Source organism: Choloepus didactylus, chromosome 5, assembly GCF_015220235.1.
Source record: "Choloepus didactylus isolate mChoDid1 chromosome 5, mChoDid1.pri, whole genome shotgun sequence".
In the NCBI taxonomy this organism is placed as follows: domain Eukaryota; kingdom Metazoa; phylum Chordata; class Mammalia; order Pilosa; family Megalonychidae; genus Choloepus; species Choloepus didactylus.
In genome coordinates, this window is record NC_051311.1 from 10,148,137 (window position 1) to 10,166,230 (window position 18,094).

The window sequence follows — 18,094 nt, forward strand, 5'->3', positions numbered from 1 at the left end:
ATGCATTGTTTAGCAAAGAACAAGAATTCCCTATGTTTCTCCAAATCAGTGATCTTTTTTGGATTTATGCTTAATTTCCAGCAAGCATTGGGGCTTAATTTTCCATCCTCTGACTTTACCCCATTTGTGTATGTTTGTGTGTGTGTGTGTGTGTGATTTTTTACTTAAACACGAGGTCATCTTGTTGTCAGATGGCAGTCAGGCTCACGCCATGTGCGTCCTTTTCATCGCAGGCTGCATCACACGAGCCCAGCTGCGTGCTGCCAGAGCAGGACGCGGAGTGGTGAGAAGTACACCGACCCTTTCAAACTCGGCTGGAGAGACTTGAAGGGTCTGTACGAGGACATTAGGAAGGTAAGACGCTGTCGAGCAACGGGGACTTGTAGAGCTAGGAGAGAAACCACGTATGTTTTCTGATACGTGCGAAGCCATCGCTGACTTGATTTTTGTGCAGCCCGGTACTGGACGACGGGAGGATGCCATACACAGCACCGTTCGGAAAGGCGTGCTGGCGGCATTGGGAACTGAAGAAATGGCTCAGCTCGTCCCTAATCGCCACATCCCCACCTTCCTTGTCCGGTTCCCTGCGTCAGGGCCAGACTGCCCCAAATACGGCTGCTTGGTTTCACTCTTCTCCCCCAAGCTCACCTGGATTTTAAAATGCTGCCCTACGTGGACGCGTGGCCCCGTCCCTTCTCCGCTTTCTCCAGGCCCCCACCCCCCAGCACTCAGATTCTTCCAGCAATGTCACCCCATTCAGTGAAGATGGGACCCCCAGGCCCCTGCTCTGTCCCCTGCGCTGACGACCTTCCCTCCAGCTCAGGGAAGCGAACGCCCCCTCCTTTTCAGGGGGTGGTCCCCTTACCTCTGTTCAGTCCCACCTCCCCGGAGCCTTCGGAACCACTCTCGTGTCTGCAAACACCCCCTCTTAATTGTCTCTTCCTTGTCCTTTTAGGGGGCTCTATGTTCTTCATCTTTTTTTTTTAATGCTTCTGAATATTTTCTTGTAGTGTTTTTTTGTTGTTGTGAACCTTGACATATATACAGAACACTGATAACTTTCAAAGTATGATTTCACAAATTGTTAGCAAATTTCAAAGAATGTCATGGGTCACAGTTCCACAACTTCAGCCATTTCCATTATTGTAAAATATAACATACATACGGAAAGGTGTCATCTCTCGATGTACAGCTCAACAAGCAGTCATATAGGTAATTTCAAAAATTGTTATGGGTTACAGATCCACTGTTTCAGTTCTCTCCTTGTTATGCAATGCAAGGTATATACAGAAAGGTGAAGACTTTCAAGGCACAATTCACCAAGCAGCTGTAGAGCAAACCCCAAAGGATGCTATAGGCTTCAGTTCACCGTATCATTTACCTCCTTCCAGCCATTCCAACACCCCAGCATCCAAAAATATATATATAATTATACAAAGTTTCAGTAGTCATAGACCTTTGTTAAATTTTGTTTGTTGCTACTCCTCCCTCTCACTTAATCTTTCTCCATCTTCAGGGGCGTCTAGGCAGTGAGCACTCTTAACTTGTCATCTTCATTTTTAAAAGGACCGTCCCTCGGCCCCAGCCCTCAGCCTTCCTGTCTCACACAGGCACATTTCTCAACAGGCTTCGCTTCCCTCTGTCCCTGACCTGCCCCCGTGCTGGGGGCCTCCTTTCCTATTTCTCCACCGGAACTGCTTTTGCCAAACACCCATGATTTCCTGTTACCAAATCCAGTGGACCCTTTTGTTTTTTTTAATCTTCCTTGACTTTTTTAAACATTTGATACCATTGACCAAGCCCCTCCTTGAAACACCGGCCTCTGGCTTCTGGACTTTTCAGATTTCCTTAATTCTTAGGCTGTTTTTCGGTTTGCTTCGGGGGCTCCTCTTCCTTCACTCACTGCACCCCCTTCCGTCTCAGCATTGCCCGCAGCTCTGCAGCCCCCTCTTCTCCCCGTATCCTTTATAAAGCCATCCCCGAGCTTGTGACTCCCAGGTGAGATCCCCTGCAGATGGAACCATCTATGCTGAACCCAAGTTTAACTGCTTACTGGGGACCCCAAAGCTTGCCTGGGACACCTCAACCTTAACATACCTGGGACCCCACCTTTCCCCCACTAGCTAGTTTTTCTGTTTTCCCTGTTTATATTGAAGGTACCACCCAGGAGCCTGGAAGGATCCTTGACTTTTTTGCTGTCCCCTCCATGCTCCCGGTCTGTCTTTCCTGGTTCCGCTTGCGTCCTCGTTCCTGCTCTCCACCCCCATCGTGCTCCCAGGCACCCCATGGGCAGCACCCATCCCACTGCATTGTGTTAAATTGCACTTCTTGTTTGCCTTCTCCCTGTCAAGACACCGGGCTCCCTATAGGAAGGGGACTGCCTTATTTCTCTTTGTCCCTCTGCATTTATTGGAGCGTTTGCACCGTGTCGATAACTCAGCAGCCGGCCAGGCCCCTACTCCGGCCTGTTCGTAGATGCTGCTCCCGGGGGATGAGCTCTGATTCCATCAGGCGAGTCCTTGAGCAGCAGATGCAACAAACATAGACACCCGCCTCCCTCTAGATGCACCCAAATCCCAGGATCCTTCCACACCCGCGTCAGCTCATCTCCATGAAATGTCCAGTTTCTCCAGCATGCACCAATCGCCCCCTTCTCTGAACTTGTAACGTGCTTAATGTACAGCATTGTGTAGGTTAGAACTTCAGTGTTCACTGAATATTCCACATTTTTGAATTCCTGTCGCTCCAGCTCTACGGTATGGTAACATTAGCTGCTCGCCGTCAAGCAGGCCGTGCCGTCCCCTTCCTCTGTGAACCTGTTAAATGTCTTCTGCGAAACGGGCTGAGCCAGTCTCACCACCCCTGCTCTTCTCCCTGGCCGTCACCTTCTCTGTCACAGCTTTGCCTCCCTGCTTAGGACCCCCCCAACCTGCTTCAAAGGCCCCCGACAGCCGCCGGCTTCCACACTCCCCTCCCTTCTCCTCTCCCCTGTGTGTTTCTTTCTCTGTCCCGCTGTCTCGGCCCTGAGCCCCTGGGCCACATGGGCTCCCCTTCCCCACCCTGCAGTCCCCTGGCCTCGTCTGGTGTCGGGTTATCAGTGGGGCAGCAGCAGTAGCTCGGGCCACTCGGGCCACCCAGTCGTGGCTCAGGGCCTGGTCTTGGGGCAGCAGGTTTGTGACTGGACAGTATCGGAACCGTTTCCACCTGAGGGTGGGATTTCTCAGTTGAAATGGGAACACTGTGGTCAAATCAGAGCTTTGGGAGAGAGTTTGGACTCTTCCATCCTGTTGCTGTCCTGTGCAGTTACCGATGCCGTGTTGACGCAGGGAAACTTGGTTTCAGGAACTCTTGGTGTCCACGGCAGAACTCAAGGAAATGACGGAATACTACTTTGACGGAAAAGGGAAGGCCTTCCGGCCAGTCATCGTGGTGCTAATGGCCCGAGCGTGTAACGTCCATCATGACGACTCGCGGTAAGCCCGCCGCCTTCAGTCCTCTCCGTCTTTGTATCTGGGGTTCTCCCTTCCCAAGGTCACCTTCAAGCCTCCCATTCGAGAGTTAGCACATACCTAAGAATCCCCTTTGTCCATCCTGTCCCAACTCGGAGTTCCTAAGGTCACTCTCGCATCTCCCCGCACGTCTTCCTTTTCCAGACTTTAATGTCTGTTGAAGAACAGCTTCAGCTGCAGATGAATATTCTAGAAAGAATTTTAACTGCCAAATTCAGTTTTCCCATTAGGAATAAAGCATGCCGGGACGTTTGCATACATTTAATCATTATGCACATGGGGCAGGTAATCCAAAGGTTGCTTGCTGTAAACTGATTAGCTGCCACGTTTCTTGCGTGCAGACACGCCCTGGGGTGCCTGTCTCCCTGTGACCTTTGGAAACACACAAAAGAGAAATCACTCTTCAGAGAAGACATTTTGACTGTTGGTTTTCAACTTTTATGAAACATATATGTACATATATAAAACTTCCAAGTACTACAAATATTAAATGCATATTATTATTAAAATATTAAGAAGTGTGCAACATTTTATTATTAATGGAGATCTTAAAAGGAAAAAGGACATGCCCATTACCTCATGCACCTGGTTCTGTCTCTTCAGTCATTCATTATATATAATTTTTTGTGTTCTTTGTTTACTTCCTTTTGTCCCTTAAACTCTCTGCCATGTTGCTGGAGTGTCTTTAAGTTATTTTACCATCATGTAACCTATTGATTCAAGTTCCAATAGACCATAACTTCCCTGTTGTTGGACACTGGTGTTAATGCTTGATTTTCTCAGTAAAGTATTTTGGGAAATGACTCAGATATTTGTCAGCACTAAATGTCATGATGCTGTGAGAAAGGGCGTCAGCCAGGGCTGCTTCGGGACTCCCACCCCCCAGCGACTCCCCAGCGTGTCAACCCAGGCCCTCGGCGTTGGCTGCCCGCAGCCCTGCTGGCTGTGACCCTTTCACCGTCTTGGGGCCACCCTGGCCCCAGCAGATGCGGAGCTGCAGGAGTGCGCCCTCCACTCCCCACCCAACGTGGTCCCACGCGGGCTCCCGGCCTAGGCCCTGCCGGCTCCCAGGGCTGGATCACACTTTGCTGCAGGGACTGCGGTGTGAGGGCAGATCCCACGCAGCCTCCTTGGGCTCCACCCACCAGAGGCCAGGTGCCCGCCCCACCCCTCGGCTGTGACAACCAGAACGTGTCCAGACACTGCCAGATGTCCCCTGGGGAGAACTTGTCCCAGTGAGACCACTAGTTTGGAGGGTAGGAGTATTACTTTTTAATGCACGGTCCAGTTCATTCCCTCCAATGACATGAGGCTAATTCTCCACACTCTCGGGCCTCTTGCCTGTTATCCACGCAGCTGAGAGCTCCTTCTGCATTCCTGAGACTGTCCACATAAACTGCCGGTAGGAGAAGGCTTTTTTTTTTTTTTTTTTTTTTCATCTTGTAATGGCTTTATTTCTACTTTATCATTGTCTCATACAGACTTGGAGACACCACCGTTTTGTTTCAACTTTGTATCCTCCTGATTTTTCTGTAATGTTTCCTTAAACAAAAAAATTTGAGTCAACACTGTACATGGTCAGTTAATCTTTTAACACTAATCTAAAAATCTTGTTGCTGTTGTATCATCAATGCAAGAGGACTGACAATCAAACTACAGTACAAGGAAATTCACGACATATTATAGTGGGGCACACAGATGCACATCTCTCCAGGGGATGGCTGAGCTGCGGCTGCCTCTTGCACGTGGACTGAGGCTGGCGCCGTCACGTTCCCCTCGCCGCACGCATCTGCTGACCTTGGCTGTGCAGGTCATGCAGGGACAGAGCCACGGGTGCACTCTTCAGAGCCAGACATTTGATTAGACGAAGCAGATGAGATGCCCTTGTGCCATCAGATCAGAGGCCTCAGTGCAGCAAAGTCGTCTGTTTAGAGGAAGTAACTTTTATGGTTCCAACGAAGACAGAAGAAATTGCAAAATCCTGGGCTACCCGGGAAGATGCAGACTGGTGACAGCACCACCTCACCGGAGCCACTCCTGGGATCAAGCTCGTAAAGGTCCTCGATCGGCTCCTGGTCTCCACGTGTTCCGAGTCAGCTGCTGCAGCTGTTTACGGGGTGGGCACGAAGGTGGCGTCGGAAGGAATGTCTCCGTCTTTAAGCCGGGAGATGGCATTTCTTATGTTTCCGTGCTCACTATTAAAATGCATCTCTGAGTCAGGTCTACAGGGAGGGATCGCACGGGGGTGGAGAAGGTTTGGGTGAGCAAACGGTCTTCGTTTCATTGGTGAGTCCCAGCTCGAGCGTGGTGTGCAGTCTCTTCTGGCACTCAGGCCAGGATGCGGCTGCATCCACCGTGAAGGAGCCCATTTCCACACGTCCCTTATCTGTGCCCAATTTGAAAAGAAAGAACCCCGACTTCCTCTGCGGCTCCCTGACCCTGTGGAGCCAGCCGTGCGCAGAGCCAGCGTGGATGAGCTGCAGACCCGTGACATCGTCACAGTGGCTCCCTGCAGGCATCCGTTTTATCTGGAGATAATTCTGAAGACATTCAGCAGTTGCTGCCCTTGAATGTCAGTCCTTTCCTCTTGATATTGAAGCTGTTCGTGAATTAGTGACTGTTCTGATCAAGCCTAGAACAGCCATTCCCACCAAGCAGGCACAGCCTCGCTCTGAGCCCAGTGTGCCCGTATAGCTCCATGACGGCGAACGAGCGGCGTGGCCTGCTGAGCAAGTCTGCGCCCACAGGCAGCCCTCCTGCAGAAGCCAGGCGGAGGGGACACAATCACCATGGCCAGGGACAGGCCAGGAGACAGAAGCACAAGGCTGAAGATGAGAAGAAACGCCTTCAGCTCCCACATGGTGAGCCTGAAGGCTGCTGTGGAAGGTGGGACACTTCAAGGTGGAAGCAATAACGAGGACAAACAGAAAATTTTAGACAAGTGTAGTAAGCCCGCTAAGTGTCGAGACTTGGATTACCAAGAAAAAAGCATCTGACATCAACAGAAGAGGCTGGTGAGGGTCAGAAACCTGTGGCAGGCTGACAGAGACACCTCCATCCTCGTCTCCAGAACCTGTGGACGTGACGTTAAATGTCCAAGAAAGGGTCTTTGCAGATGCGAGTGAGTTAAGGATCTTGGGACTATCTCGGTTTATCCCGGTGGGCCTAAATGCAGTCACGTGCCCTTAAAGAGGGTGGCTGGGGAGACTGGACGGTCCGGAGGAGGCAGGGATGTGAGGGTGTGAGCGGAGCTGCTGCCCTGGAAGCCAGGGACGGGGTCTCTCCTTGAGCTTCCAGGGGACGCGCGGCCCCGCGACGCCTCGATTTCAGCTTAGGGACACCGAGTTCAGACTTCTGGCCTCCAGAACTGTGGGGGACTAAGTTCCGTTGTTTACGCCACCCAGTTTGTGGTGATTTGTCACAGCAGCCCCAGAAAGCAGGCCAGTCCCTGTGCTCTGGGCTGGGAGAGACTTCGTTCAGGGTCTGTGCTGGTTGCTCCCAGGACGCTGGTCCCCTGCCACTCGCCGGGGTTTGCAGGACGCCCCGTGGGTCAGGAGCTGAGGCTGAGCTTGCAGCAAACCTTTCTGTGGGAAGCTCCCGCTTCCAGAAGCTCAAAGGAAAGGAAACGCAGCCCCCACTCCATGATAGAAGAATGGTTCCCAAACCGTGCATCAGAGTCACCTGGGGTGCTTTTCAAAAATGCAGGTTCCAGAACCCCACGGCTAGAGATTGTGATGGAGTGTGTCAGGCGTAGGCCTCCACCTGGATTTTAAATTAAAGACTACCCTCATCGATGCTGGTACAGTGGACAAGGGAGAGATTTTAAGGAACACAAAGCATGTCAGAGTTCTGACAAGCAAAGCAAAACAATTATTTGCAGAATTGTTAGAAGATACAAAAGCGCATTTTGAAATTGAATTGGAGCCTTCTGTTTACCACCTGCAAACAACTTGAGTCTTGATACAACCCCTTTCATTGTAGGTTGGAACAGGAGCTTCTCTTTGTCTTTTATTGAAGTAAAATCACGTTCACTGTTTTAATTTATTTGCTTCCCTCCTTTGGCCCAAACCAAGGTAATCTGATGACAAAGCTGGATTTTCTTTTTAGAGACAATAATCCCACACTGGGAGTTAACTTATAATTTCTTATGTGTGAGTATGAATAGGAAAAAAAAAAAAGGGTGTTTTAAAATCAAATGTAGGTAAGTGAAAGGTTCATTATATCATTCCATTTACTTTTGTGTAAGTTTGAAATTCTTTATAATTTTTTTTTTATCTAATGAGTGAAAACAAACGTCTGTCCCAGGGGGCTTGCCGATTGATGGCCTTTTCCTCCAGGTGTGTGGAAGAGATGACACAGTCAGGTTTCAGGGCCAAGGGCCTCTTTCTTTCTACTGACTTCCCTATTTGATTTTTTCCTTTTCTTTTTCTTTTTTCTTTTTTTTTTTAATTTTTATTGTGATAACATACATGCAACATAAAATTTCCCATTTTAACCACTTTCATATCTGGCTTTTTCTTAAAACCTCCTCCAGAAGGTGAGAGAGCATGGCAACTATTTCCAAGTAGGTAGTAGAAATGGCGCCCAGTTTTCTGAAGGTGCAGCTCAGGGTGGAGATTCCGTCTAACGGAGTGCGGGATGTTCCTGTTTTCTGTAAATTCTGGCTGGCTGTCCCACCATTATGCTATGTTACAGATGACTAGGCCGTGGCAGTATTTTTTCATGCTTGAAAGCCTAATGGTACAGGAAAAAGTCATTAGAAAAAATTACAAAGCCTCTAAAAGATGATGAGCCAAGTAGCCCAAGAATCGTGACCCACAGTTCAGCCATGCAAAATGGCATCTTGATATACATATATAATAGTCTGCAAAATTTCAGGATATTTTAGGAAATCTTTGTCTTTGTCTTAATGTCTTTAAATTACACAAAGCGCTCGTGTTGCAGTGAGTAGCTACCCTTTTATCCGGCTTCCCAGCAGGGAAACCTCTCTGCTTATGCAGTTTGTGAGAAGGGAAAGCACCCAGTTTAGGAAGGCACGAAAAAGCTAGAGGCCTCAAGGGCTCTTTTAAGGTAAGTTCTACTAACTAGTCGGAAGAGTTTATTTTATTAGACAGAAATCAGTCCAGAAAATATTCTAAAAAATAGCCTTTCTGTTCAAAAAACAACTATAAAAGTTCTTTTCCTGTGCATTCAACTCAAGGAAGATAGGACCCAGGACATTTATCTGAAAGACATCTAAGGTCCCAGCTTCCTGACAGAGGGTGTGCGTGTGTTTCACTAAGGGATTCAGAGCAAGCTCTTAGCAGCCATCCCAACCTCATCTTCTCATTTGTTAAACTACTTGGCCCTCCCCTCCGTTGCTGCACTTCCTCCCCCTTGGAAGCATGAATCGTGAAATAGAGGTATCAAGAACCGTTATGACTGAAATATTAATAAATAATGAGCAGCACTTGACCATTGATTTCCAGGCTAAAAGCAGTAGAAGGCTCTGAGGTTTAGATCTTAGAGTTGCCCAGCAAAGAGTCATCATTTTAAATTATATATAAAGCAAGATCAGAAGGTATTCTTATGCTGGCTTAGTGTTTGTTGTTAAATTGTAGCATTTTTTCATGTAGTCATGCTTTATTTTTTATTACTTTCTGCTGGGTCTGAGGATTTAGAATGACTTCAGACTCAATTTTTAAAGAAAAAGTCCTATTTCAATGTCCCTCTTCTTCCCTCTGACATTAACTTAACGATACTTGAAAAGTAAGCTGTTAAAATAAGTAAAACATTTCATTAGTTTGTGATTAAGTCAGGTATATGGTTTAGGTTCAAAAAATTTAGTAAGTTGGTTAGAATGGGAAATTTTGTGTTGTGTGTATGTCACCACAATTAAAAAATTAAAAGAAATTGGTTATGTAAGAGGCATTCCCTCCTAACTTATAAAATTTCCATCTATGTGTCTTCTCGAGAATGTTTGTCTTATAGTTTGTGTTAAACCTAAGAAATAAAAGTTTAAATTTCCAATGCAAAGGTTAAGTATGAATCAGAAACTTTTTTACAAAAATTCTGTCTTGATTATTGAGGTCTTGATACTACACATTTAATTGAAGACAGTATTTTTTTAACATGGTGACACTTGGTTCTGTAATATGCTTTGGCACAGTGTTTCTCACCCTATCTTCCCGTCCACCCCTAAAATTTAATTATAACCTTATTGTAATAGCAATCGGCTGACCAAGAGCACTGCTCTGAGATTTGAAGATGATTCTCCAAGAGATCTGATGGTCAGACTTCTGAGATATTTATCCTTTTGTTGTTGTTAATTACACAAATTCTACTTCTTAATGCGGTGTCCATAAAATACAACCTGGGCAGGGTGTCTTATCCATTTTTGAAATGTTTTCCAGCTGAAAGATGGCTGTGTAGGAAAGCCAAGAAGTTTTTTTTACAGTTTCTCTTAGAGAAATAAAATTCTTTATCCTAGATCCGCTGTCCTGTTTTCACAAGATGATAGCTGAGGACTTTGCAGGCGGCGTCTCTGTTTAAAAGCCTTGCTTTCTGTTGATTAGAGACGTGCAAGCAAGCCAGCGCGCCATAGCCTTAATCGCAGAAATGATCCACACTGCTAGTCTGGTTCATGACGACGTTATTGACGATGCAAGTTCTCGAAGAGGAAAACACACAGTTAATAAGATCTGGGGTGAAAAGAAGGTACGGTTTTTGCTTTTTTTTTTTTTTTTTTTTAATGCTTGCTCGGATGTGGTCTTCCACATCTGTACAGATATTTGACAGATAAAAGAAAATACCATAGAAAAATAAGCTTAGTACTTCTGGTTATTGACCATTTCATGTAGAATTTGTTTTGGTTATAAGGAAAGAGATGTTCGTAGGTATCCAAAAGAGCCTATTTCATGAGGAATCATAAACTGTACTTCGGGGCCCAGATAAACCCTGATTTAGCCTAATTCCTTAAATATTTATTGATTGAGTACCATGTGCAAGAGTGTCAAAATAGATAAATTTTTAAAATAATAGTAGATAAATTTTAAAAAAAATCTCAGGGACAGAGTGTTCTGCCTTGAAATTTTTGCCTTTTTACATAGAGGCTCCATAACTGGGTTGTTTTGTATATGTATATTTTTTAAGCACATTTCCATATGTCTTATTAGTAGTTCTTAAAGGGGGGAATATAAAATGGGGACTTTTTGGGATGTTCAAGTCATGGTTCAACGACTAGAAGTAAAGTTGGAGCTGGCATCGCCTGCTGCACATCCCCGCTGCCTCCTTACCCGGTGAACAGCGGACAGAGAACCCCTGGAGCTTGCCCCCCTCCCTCAGCTTCCACCCCTTCACATAGTCGTAGTGCCCAGTGCCCTCCGATTTTGTAATTCCTCTCATCAGAGCAAGAATTATGTTATTTATTGTCTTCACTTGCTGGCTTTGCTGTGTCATTGAGTCCCGCAGTTTCATTTATAAGCCTTTTATTTCGGACTTGAGACTGAAAGCTCCTGTGTCCTGCTGACACCGTCCTATCCATCAGAAGGTTGGTCAAAAGAGGATGGAGTTTCGCACGGGAGAGGACTTTCTGATTTGTCCCTGCAGTCAGCTGTGTCCATTTGCAGGGCCAGTTGGGGCCCCCTTTGGAGCCGTGGGCAGGGAACGGGGCTCGAGGTAAAATACAGTCTGCCCTTGCCCAGTCCCCTCTGGCGACTGTGGGTAACAGAAAGTGCTTGCCACATCCACCTGCCTCACAGCTGTAGGGGACGGCTCTGCCTGGCATCAGTCCATTCACACGGCGCCTTCTCCACCTCCCCTCGTTTCCACCAGTCTGGGGGTCGCAGGCTGCCTTTCTCCAACTGCTCACGCCGAGCCACCCAGCATCTCCCGGCTGCCGTTCCAGAGGCCCGGAACCCTTTGGTCTCGGATGCCCAGGGCCGGAGAGGAAAGAGATTCCAGCTGAGAGATCCCATGCCCTGAGCTGGTGACAACGTAGGGGTGGAGGGATGGAGATTTGTGTACACATAGAGCAGAGGGTGTAAGATGACTTTATAAATGGTTATTTATTTCCCTGTAGGGATTTCTATAAAATGATGATTAAATGGTAAACATACCGAACATCACTAATTTTAGATACTAGAGAACAGACACAATAAAAACTTAAAAAGTGTTTATGTTGAAATTGCTGTGAATTAAAAGTTTCTATAAACTAGCATTTGTGATTTATATGTATGTGTAACGTGTGTCTATATAACCATTTTATTACAGCATATAATTGAATTATGTATGATTTGTAATTACTGGCTAAGATGGTGGACATCTCACAATGTAAAGAAGATTAGGAAAATATTGATTATCTAGTGTTCAGAGAAACTGAAAAAAAACTATTTTGGGTAGGAACGAGGGGCAGCATGAGAGAGGGCAGCCAGCACTGAGCCTGGAGCCACGGCTCCTTGGTTTCATCTTTCTTGGGAACGGCGTGTGGCGTGCCATGCGTGGGCTGTGCGAGGAGGCCTGGTTGAGCCCTGGGGAGTTAAGTAAATGGGAAAATAGCCAAGGATGTCTGGTGGGGTGAAAGGCAGCATGGGAGTGTGCTGCCCCAGGAGAAGGCTTCCCATCAGACAGGGATGTAGGCTTCTGGGGGTGCTGTCCGACCCATCGTGCACGGTGAGGACTGGGGGACAGTGAAGGGTTCAGCTGCCCCCCCAGTGGAGCTGCATGCTGGCGAGGGGTGAAGCCAGAGGGGAATCCGTCCCCTCTCGGGGCAGCAGTTTCTCAGCTGTGGATGGAGGAGACAGGCCAGGTAATCTCTGAGCTCCCATCCAGTTCCCAAGGCGTCCCTAACTGGCGGCAGTGGTGGCCCAATGCCACCAGTGTAACTAGTATCTCTGAACTGTACGCTCAAGGATGGTTAAAGTGGGAAATTTTATGTTGTATGTATGTTACCACAGTAAAACTAAAAGAAAAGGAAGGTGTCCCTAATCTGTAACTGATTATTCCATAATCCTGCTGAGGAAGGGGAAGGGAAAAAAATCTCAAAGGGTCCCTCCCTCCCGTTCTTTGATTTCTGATGAGCCACCTTCATTGTTCACACTTTCCTGTGAACTCTTTTTTTTTCCTTTCTTTTCTAGGCTGTTCTTGCTGGAGATTTAATTCTCTCTGCAGCATCTATAGCTCTGGCACGGATTGGAAATACAGCAGTCATATCTATTTTAACCCAAGTTATTGAAGATTTGGTGCGTGGTAGGTTGACTCGGACTTTCCATCTTTTTTTTATCCCATCTTGCTGTATTCAGGCAATAAAGCCTTATCTCAGGTACCCCTTTCCTTCTTTGTAGGTGAATTTCTTCAACTGGGGTCAAAGGAGAATGAGAATGAACGATTTGCACACTACCTTGAAAAGACCTTCAAGAAGACTGCAAGTCTGATAGCCAACAGTTGTAAAGCAGTATGTACGTTCTGTCTTTTTGCAAGTTAACCAAAGCCTCCAAAGCTCTTTCTTGGGAGTTAATTCTTGTAGAAAAAAATCTCAAAGAAGAACCTTAAAATAGTATCTCAAACCCACAGAGGTCAATGAGGAAAGGATTACATGCCCAAACCACGGGTAACATCTGCTGTGGTTTTTGTTTTTGCCATCTTCTTTTGATGTGCATTAACTCTTCATCTTTTCCTCCCAAGAATGGAATCCAAGTAAGCAAAACATATATTCCCTGATATAATTTCCAAACTGTCACAGTTTGAACAACTTGTCATAAGTAATTTCCCTTGTGATTGCTGTCAGGCACACACTATTTTTTACTTATTACCTTTAAAAAGTTCGATGCGCTGAAATAGGATCAGTTTCTCAGCCAAAACCAGGAGTGAGGCTAAGGGAATTGCAACAGCTCAGGATGGGAAGCCATAGTCATTTCCATAGGAAGAAGTTAGGAAATCCCTCGGCCAAGCAGAGTACCACAATTAAGTCACTTTTATTTCAAAGTAAATAACATCTTTATGTGCTTCTACCATTCTATTGTCCTAGCATTGTATCTATTTACCTTTTTGTGAGTGGTGGATTCCTCTGAGACTTTTTTATGTGAAATATAAACAGATCATTTGTCTTCAGGGTTTGAATTGAGGGGGGACCATGGCTCTCCCTCCTGCCCCCCACCTTCTCCGGGCTCTCTCTCTGCACACTCTTCTTTTTAATAAATCAGTTAGTATTTTCTTTAATCTGTAAGCTAAAATGTGCGGCGTTCAGTGGTAGCCCGTGAACGAGAGACACTTCTCTCAGTAGAATTGTCTCTCTGGCCGTCCTCATCAACAGATACAACAGAGGTGGAACCGGGGTTTGCTTTTCAATCCCCTGTAACTACGGCAACAAGAAAACACTCTAAGGTAAATTGTCATCATGATACACTTGTAACCTAATTACATAACTCTGACTTCTCAGGAGAAAGAGCTCCTTCCCTATAGTCTGTTTTAAAAAGTGTGAGCCAGGAAAGATCGAGGGCAACATTTTCTTCCTAAAAAGACCCCATTGAAAACCGAAGGAACATGAATTATGTAGAACATGCTGGCCAAAATCTCAGCCACTTTTGTCTTTTTATCAAAAGGCCTATTTTTTTATTTCCAAGAAATTACAAGTGCGATTTTTCAACAGAGAGACGGTTGAAAATACGATAGATGCTGGAATGCTGAATAAAAGAATGACTTATTTATAATGGGTGCCACAAGTCTTGCTACACTAATCCTTCCTTGCTTACCACATCCTCTGACTGCTGAGTCCCCCTGAAGATCACGGCTCACGCCCATAGGCAGACAGGGGTGTCGGGGGAGACTGAGTCCGTTACAGTCCTCGTCCACACAAAGTGGACATCCCGCATCTGCATACCCCAGGCAGGAGAGCAGCACCAACGGGTGGGCTCAGGGCTGGGATCTTACTGCTCTGGAAGGGTCCAAGGAGGAGGTTCCAGTCGTCAAGGAAAGGCTCGATTGTGGTCACTTTGCTTGAGAAGCTAGAGGCAGGATAGCGTGTGTGTTCTTTAATGCAGAGCACTTCCTTCTTCACGAGTTAGCAAGCACTGACATGGCTCAGCAGAGTGCTCGGCTGTCCACTAGGAGGCACGCTGGCCCCGTCCCAGAACCACCCACTTCTCCTGTAGGCGAGTTATTCCAGAGCTCCAGAACTGTTAGACTAATAAAGCAAAATCATAGGGTGAGCTCTCCGAATAAGTGTCTATATTTATAAGTCCCCATGGGTGGAAATATTCCAGAGGTGTTATATATTCAGAATTGCTATTTTTACATACTTCTTGGTATTTAAAATGCAAAGACTTGTGGGCTCCAAAAAAAAGAATGCACACAAAGCAGATTTACCAAAAAGAGAGAGTAAGGAGAATTTAAAGATCAGAATCATTGCAGAAGAAGAACTCAATAGGATTTAAAGATGTTAGGGGAATCTGAAAGAAAGTTAGCAGTTTGCATTTGCTTCTACTCTTCTTTCAGGTAACATTTTAAATTCTTATTCTTAATTCTTAAAAAACTTATCAAAGGACATAAATTTTTATCCTCCGGCACTCCCCCCCCCCACCCCCTTTTTTTAAACCACCCATTATACTTCCAGTGGAAATAATATTAAAATCTAAGAGAGGGCTATCTAGGGGGGTTGTCTCATGACCTTGTTTGATATGAAAATAGAATTTTATTCTCAAAAGGTGACTGGCTATTTGTTTATATACGTAGTTATACAAAATACCTGCCACATTCAGCCATGAAGGCTCTGACTCCTTGCCTGGAAAATCTGATGGGAGGAGACCCGAGAGGTCACCAGAGAATTCAGTCAGCTAGTGGCTGGGCTGGACTGGAACCCAGAACTTGGGGAGGGACCCTGCGTTCAGTTGTCCTTCCTTGGCTTTTCTGTATCTCCTCTATCCCAGGTTGAGTGTGGTCTGGAATCCACAGGCTGTTTTCCTGTTATTTACTGCCAAAACTCCAGGGCGCCACTACTCATCTTGCCACAATAGCATGGAATCTTGTTCAGTGGATCATATTATCAGAGCGCTCTTTGTTTTTGTTACAATAATCTAGACTTAGACCCTACTCAAAATTTGGCCAGATGTCCTAATACTGTCTTTTTTAACAAAAGGGCAAACAATTCTTGTCCAAAAAAATTCCAGCCTAGGCATTCAGGTTGCGTTGAGTTGTCATGAATTTTTAGTCTTCGTCTGGAACAATTTCTCAGTCTGTCTTTGTCTTTCGTGACCTTGGCATTCTGAAGCGTACAGGCTGGCCGTGTTGAGTCTCTCAAGTTGGGTGAAGTGTGACAATTTCTTGAGATTGGATTCAGGTTCTGAGTTGTTGGCAGGCCTACGACTGAGCACGTCACATCCGGAGACGTGTGGTGTCTATCCCGTCACCTGCCAAGAGTCTGCCAGGTTTCTCCACTCTCAAGTGATTCTTTCCCTTGACATTAATAGGTATTTGGAGGGAGAGGTACTTTGAGATAATGTAAATATTCTGTTTCTCATCAAATTCCCACCCTCTGGTTTTAGCATCTATTTAGAATTCTTGCCTGAGTCAGGTATTACTACAATAGTTGCATTTTCCATCATTCCTTCCACCTCCCTCTCATCCAATAGCGTAGGTACTCGACTGTAAAGAAGTGCTTATCTGTACAGACTCTTGGATTCTCACAGTGGATGAGAACACTCTGTTACCAGTATCCATTTTCAGTGCTCACTTGTCCATATTTGGTATTTAAAATGCAAAGACTTGTGGGCTCCGAAAAAAAGAATGCATGGCCCTTCATCCTGGCTCGTGTGTCCTCTTGCCGTAGCCTATCCTTCCAGTGCTGCCTTCGCTTCTGGCATAATATATTCTAGGCTCAGCTAGTCCTTCCCAGCCTTGGAATCCACCATTTCTCCAAGGAGCCCTGGTTCCTTTTAGTGGCAAATGGTGTTTGGGCACTGGTGTCATTGTGTCCAGGCCCTCTCCTGGGCAGAGCTAGAGAGTGTGTGTGTGTGTGTGTGTGTGTGTGTGTGTGTGTGTGTGTGTAATATATGCATGTCTCTGTGCGTGTATATCTATACATTTCTCTACCATCTGTGTTTGTTAAAAACCATGAGGTACCATACTGATAGCCCCACGTCCCATCTAACACCAGGCTTCATGACTCACTCTGGCATTCTGTATTCCCATAATTGTAACTCCCTTCTCCAACAGTGCAAAACCTGCCTCCCGTTCCCTACATTTAAGTGCTTGATTCTGGAATACACCATAGGAGTTTCAAAAATGCTAAGTCATAGCTATGACAAACAAACCTAGGAACTAGAGTTCAATATTTAACTTTTATCTTTAGCCTGAGAATAATACAGTCAAATTATTATATTTAAAACTTTTCTCCCCATTTCAGTGTAGTTGTGTTATTTGAAATAGGAGCATTTTTATTCCTTTTTGGGGGTTCCCTCCTATACAGATTTTGTTTGGGGTTTTGGTTTTCTCTTTTTTTTCACTGTGTGTAGCTCCAAAAGGCAGAACTGCACACGGAGGCCCCCACTTCCCCTCACCCTCGCCCCACTCCCCGCATCCTTCCCCCCAACACCGTGGGGACCAGTCGCATTAGTTTCTGGTTCCTCCTTCCTGTGTTTCTTTTTGCACAACTGTTATTTCCCCTTCTTTCTTACAAGAAAAAGCAGCATACTGTACTCCTTTTTTTTGTTTTGCTTTTGCACCTTGCATTCTTCCACTGTTCCGGCAGTTGGTGCACAGAACCTCCCTCGTTTTTAAATAGCTGCCTCGTTTCCCACCATGGATGGGCCTTACTTTACTCAGCCCTCCTCCTGTGCGTGGGCCTTTAGAGCTCTGATTTCTCAAGTTACAACAAGGCTACAGTGATGAACCTCCTGCAGGTGTATTTCCGTATTGTTGGAGGCGTGAGGTGCACCTGCAGGGTAGACTCGAAGGCTGCTTGCACCTGTGCTGCCACCAGGTTCCCCCCATCAAGCCTGGCTGGTGCACCTCCGTCCGCAGGCCCCCCCACGGCCCCACCGGGTGTGGTGTCGGCCGTTTCCATTGAGGCCAGTCTGGGAGATGAGATGATACAAGTGAAATTGAACATCATTTCTGTGCTTCAAGCCACTATTAGATCTTTATTTTGGGGGAACTGTTTTGTTATGTCCTTTGCCCATTTTTCTAGCAGATGCTTGGTCTTTTTTCCCTCAGTTTTTAAGAGTTCTTCATATATTATGAATATTAGCTCTTTATATTATGTTGTATTTTCTCCTGATATTTTCAGTCTGTTTTTGACAACCTGTTTTGAAATGGTGGCACACCAATAATCACCACTATTTAGTAAATAAGGCCATGATACATATATGTACCTGTCAGAATCTGTCTCAACTGAGGTGGCACACACGCTTCAAGGACAGCGACGCCTGATAAATACCATGTGCTCTGCCCCTGCTCATGAAGATGTGAGGCTGTAATTCCTAATCTTTTCCAGAAATGACTTGTGAGAATCTGATGAAAGGTAGGGAGCCTCCCTGGAAAGATGCCCCTCACAGCCCAACAGAACAGGCAGCCATTCTCCACTTCTGCTGCTTGGTCCATCGTGTGCTCCACCC

The 18,094-nt window shown here is 46.0% G+C and overlaps 2 protein-coding genes across 11 annotated transcripts in view; one reads left to right on the plus strand and one right to left on the minus strand.

Moving 5' to 3' along the window:
- The window catches only part of LOC119535544 (ankyrin repeat domain-containing protein 26-like), a 961,331-nt gene that overhangs the window by 299,241 nt on the left and 643,996 nt on the right, over positions 1-18,094 (minus strand). The gene's annotated exons all lie outside the window — the stretch shown is intronic.
- Positions 1-18,094, plus strand: part of PDSS1 (decaprenyl diphosphate synthase subunit 1) — a 33,798-nt gene that overhangs the window by 4,411 nt on the left and 11,293 nt on the right. For all 6 annotated transcript variants that reach the window (XM_037837925.1, XM_037837926.1, XM_037837928.1 and 3 more), the window contains exons 3-7: positions 234-354; positions 3,343-3,473; positions 10,064-10,205; positions 12,623-12,734; positions 12,830-12,939. In XM_037837925.1, the coding sequence (XP_037693853.1) occupies positions 234-354; positions 3,343-3,473; positions 10,064-10,205; positions 12,623-12,734; positions 12,830-12,939 (616 nt within the window). The remainder of the gene's footprint in view (positions 1-233; positions 355-3,342; positions 3,474-10,063; positions 10,206-12,622; positions 12,735-12,829; positions 12,940-18,094) is intronic.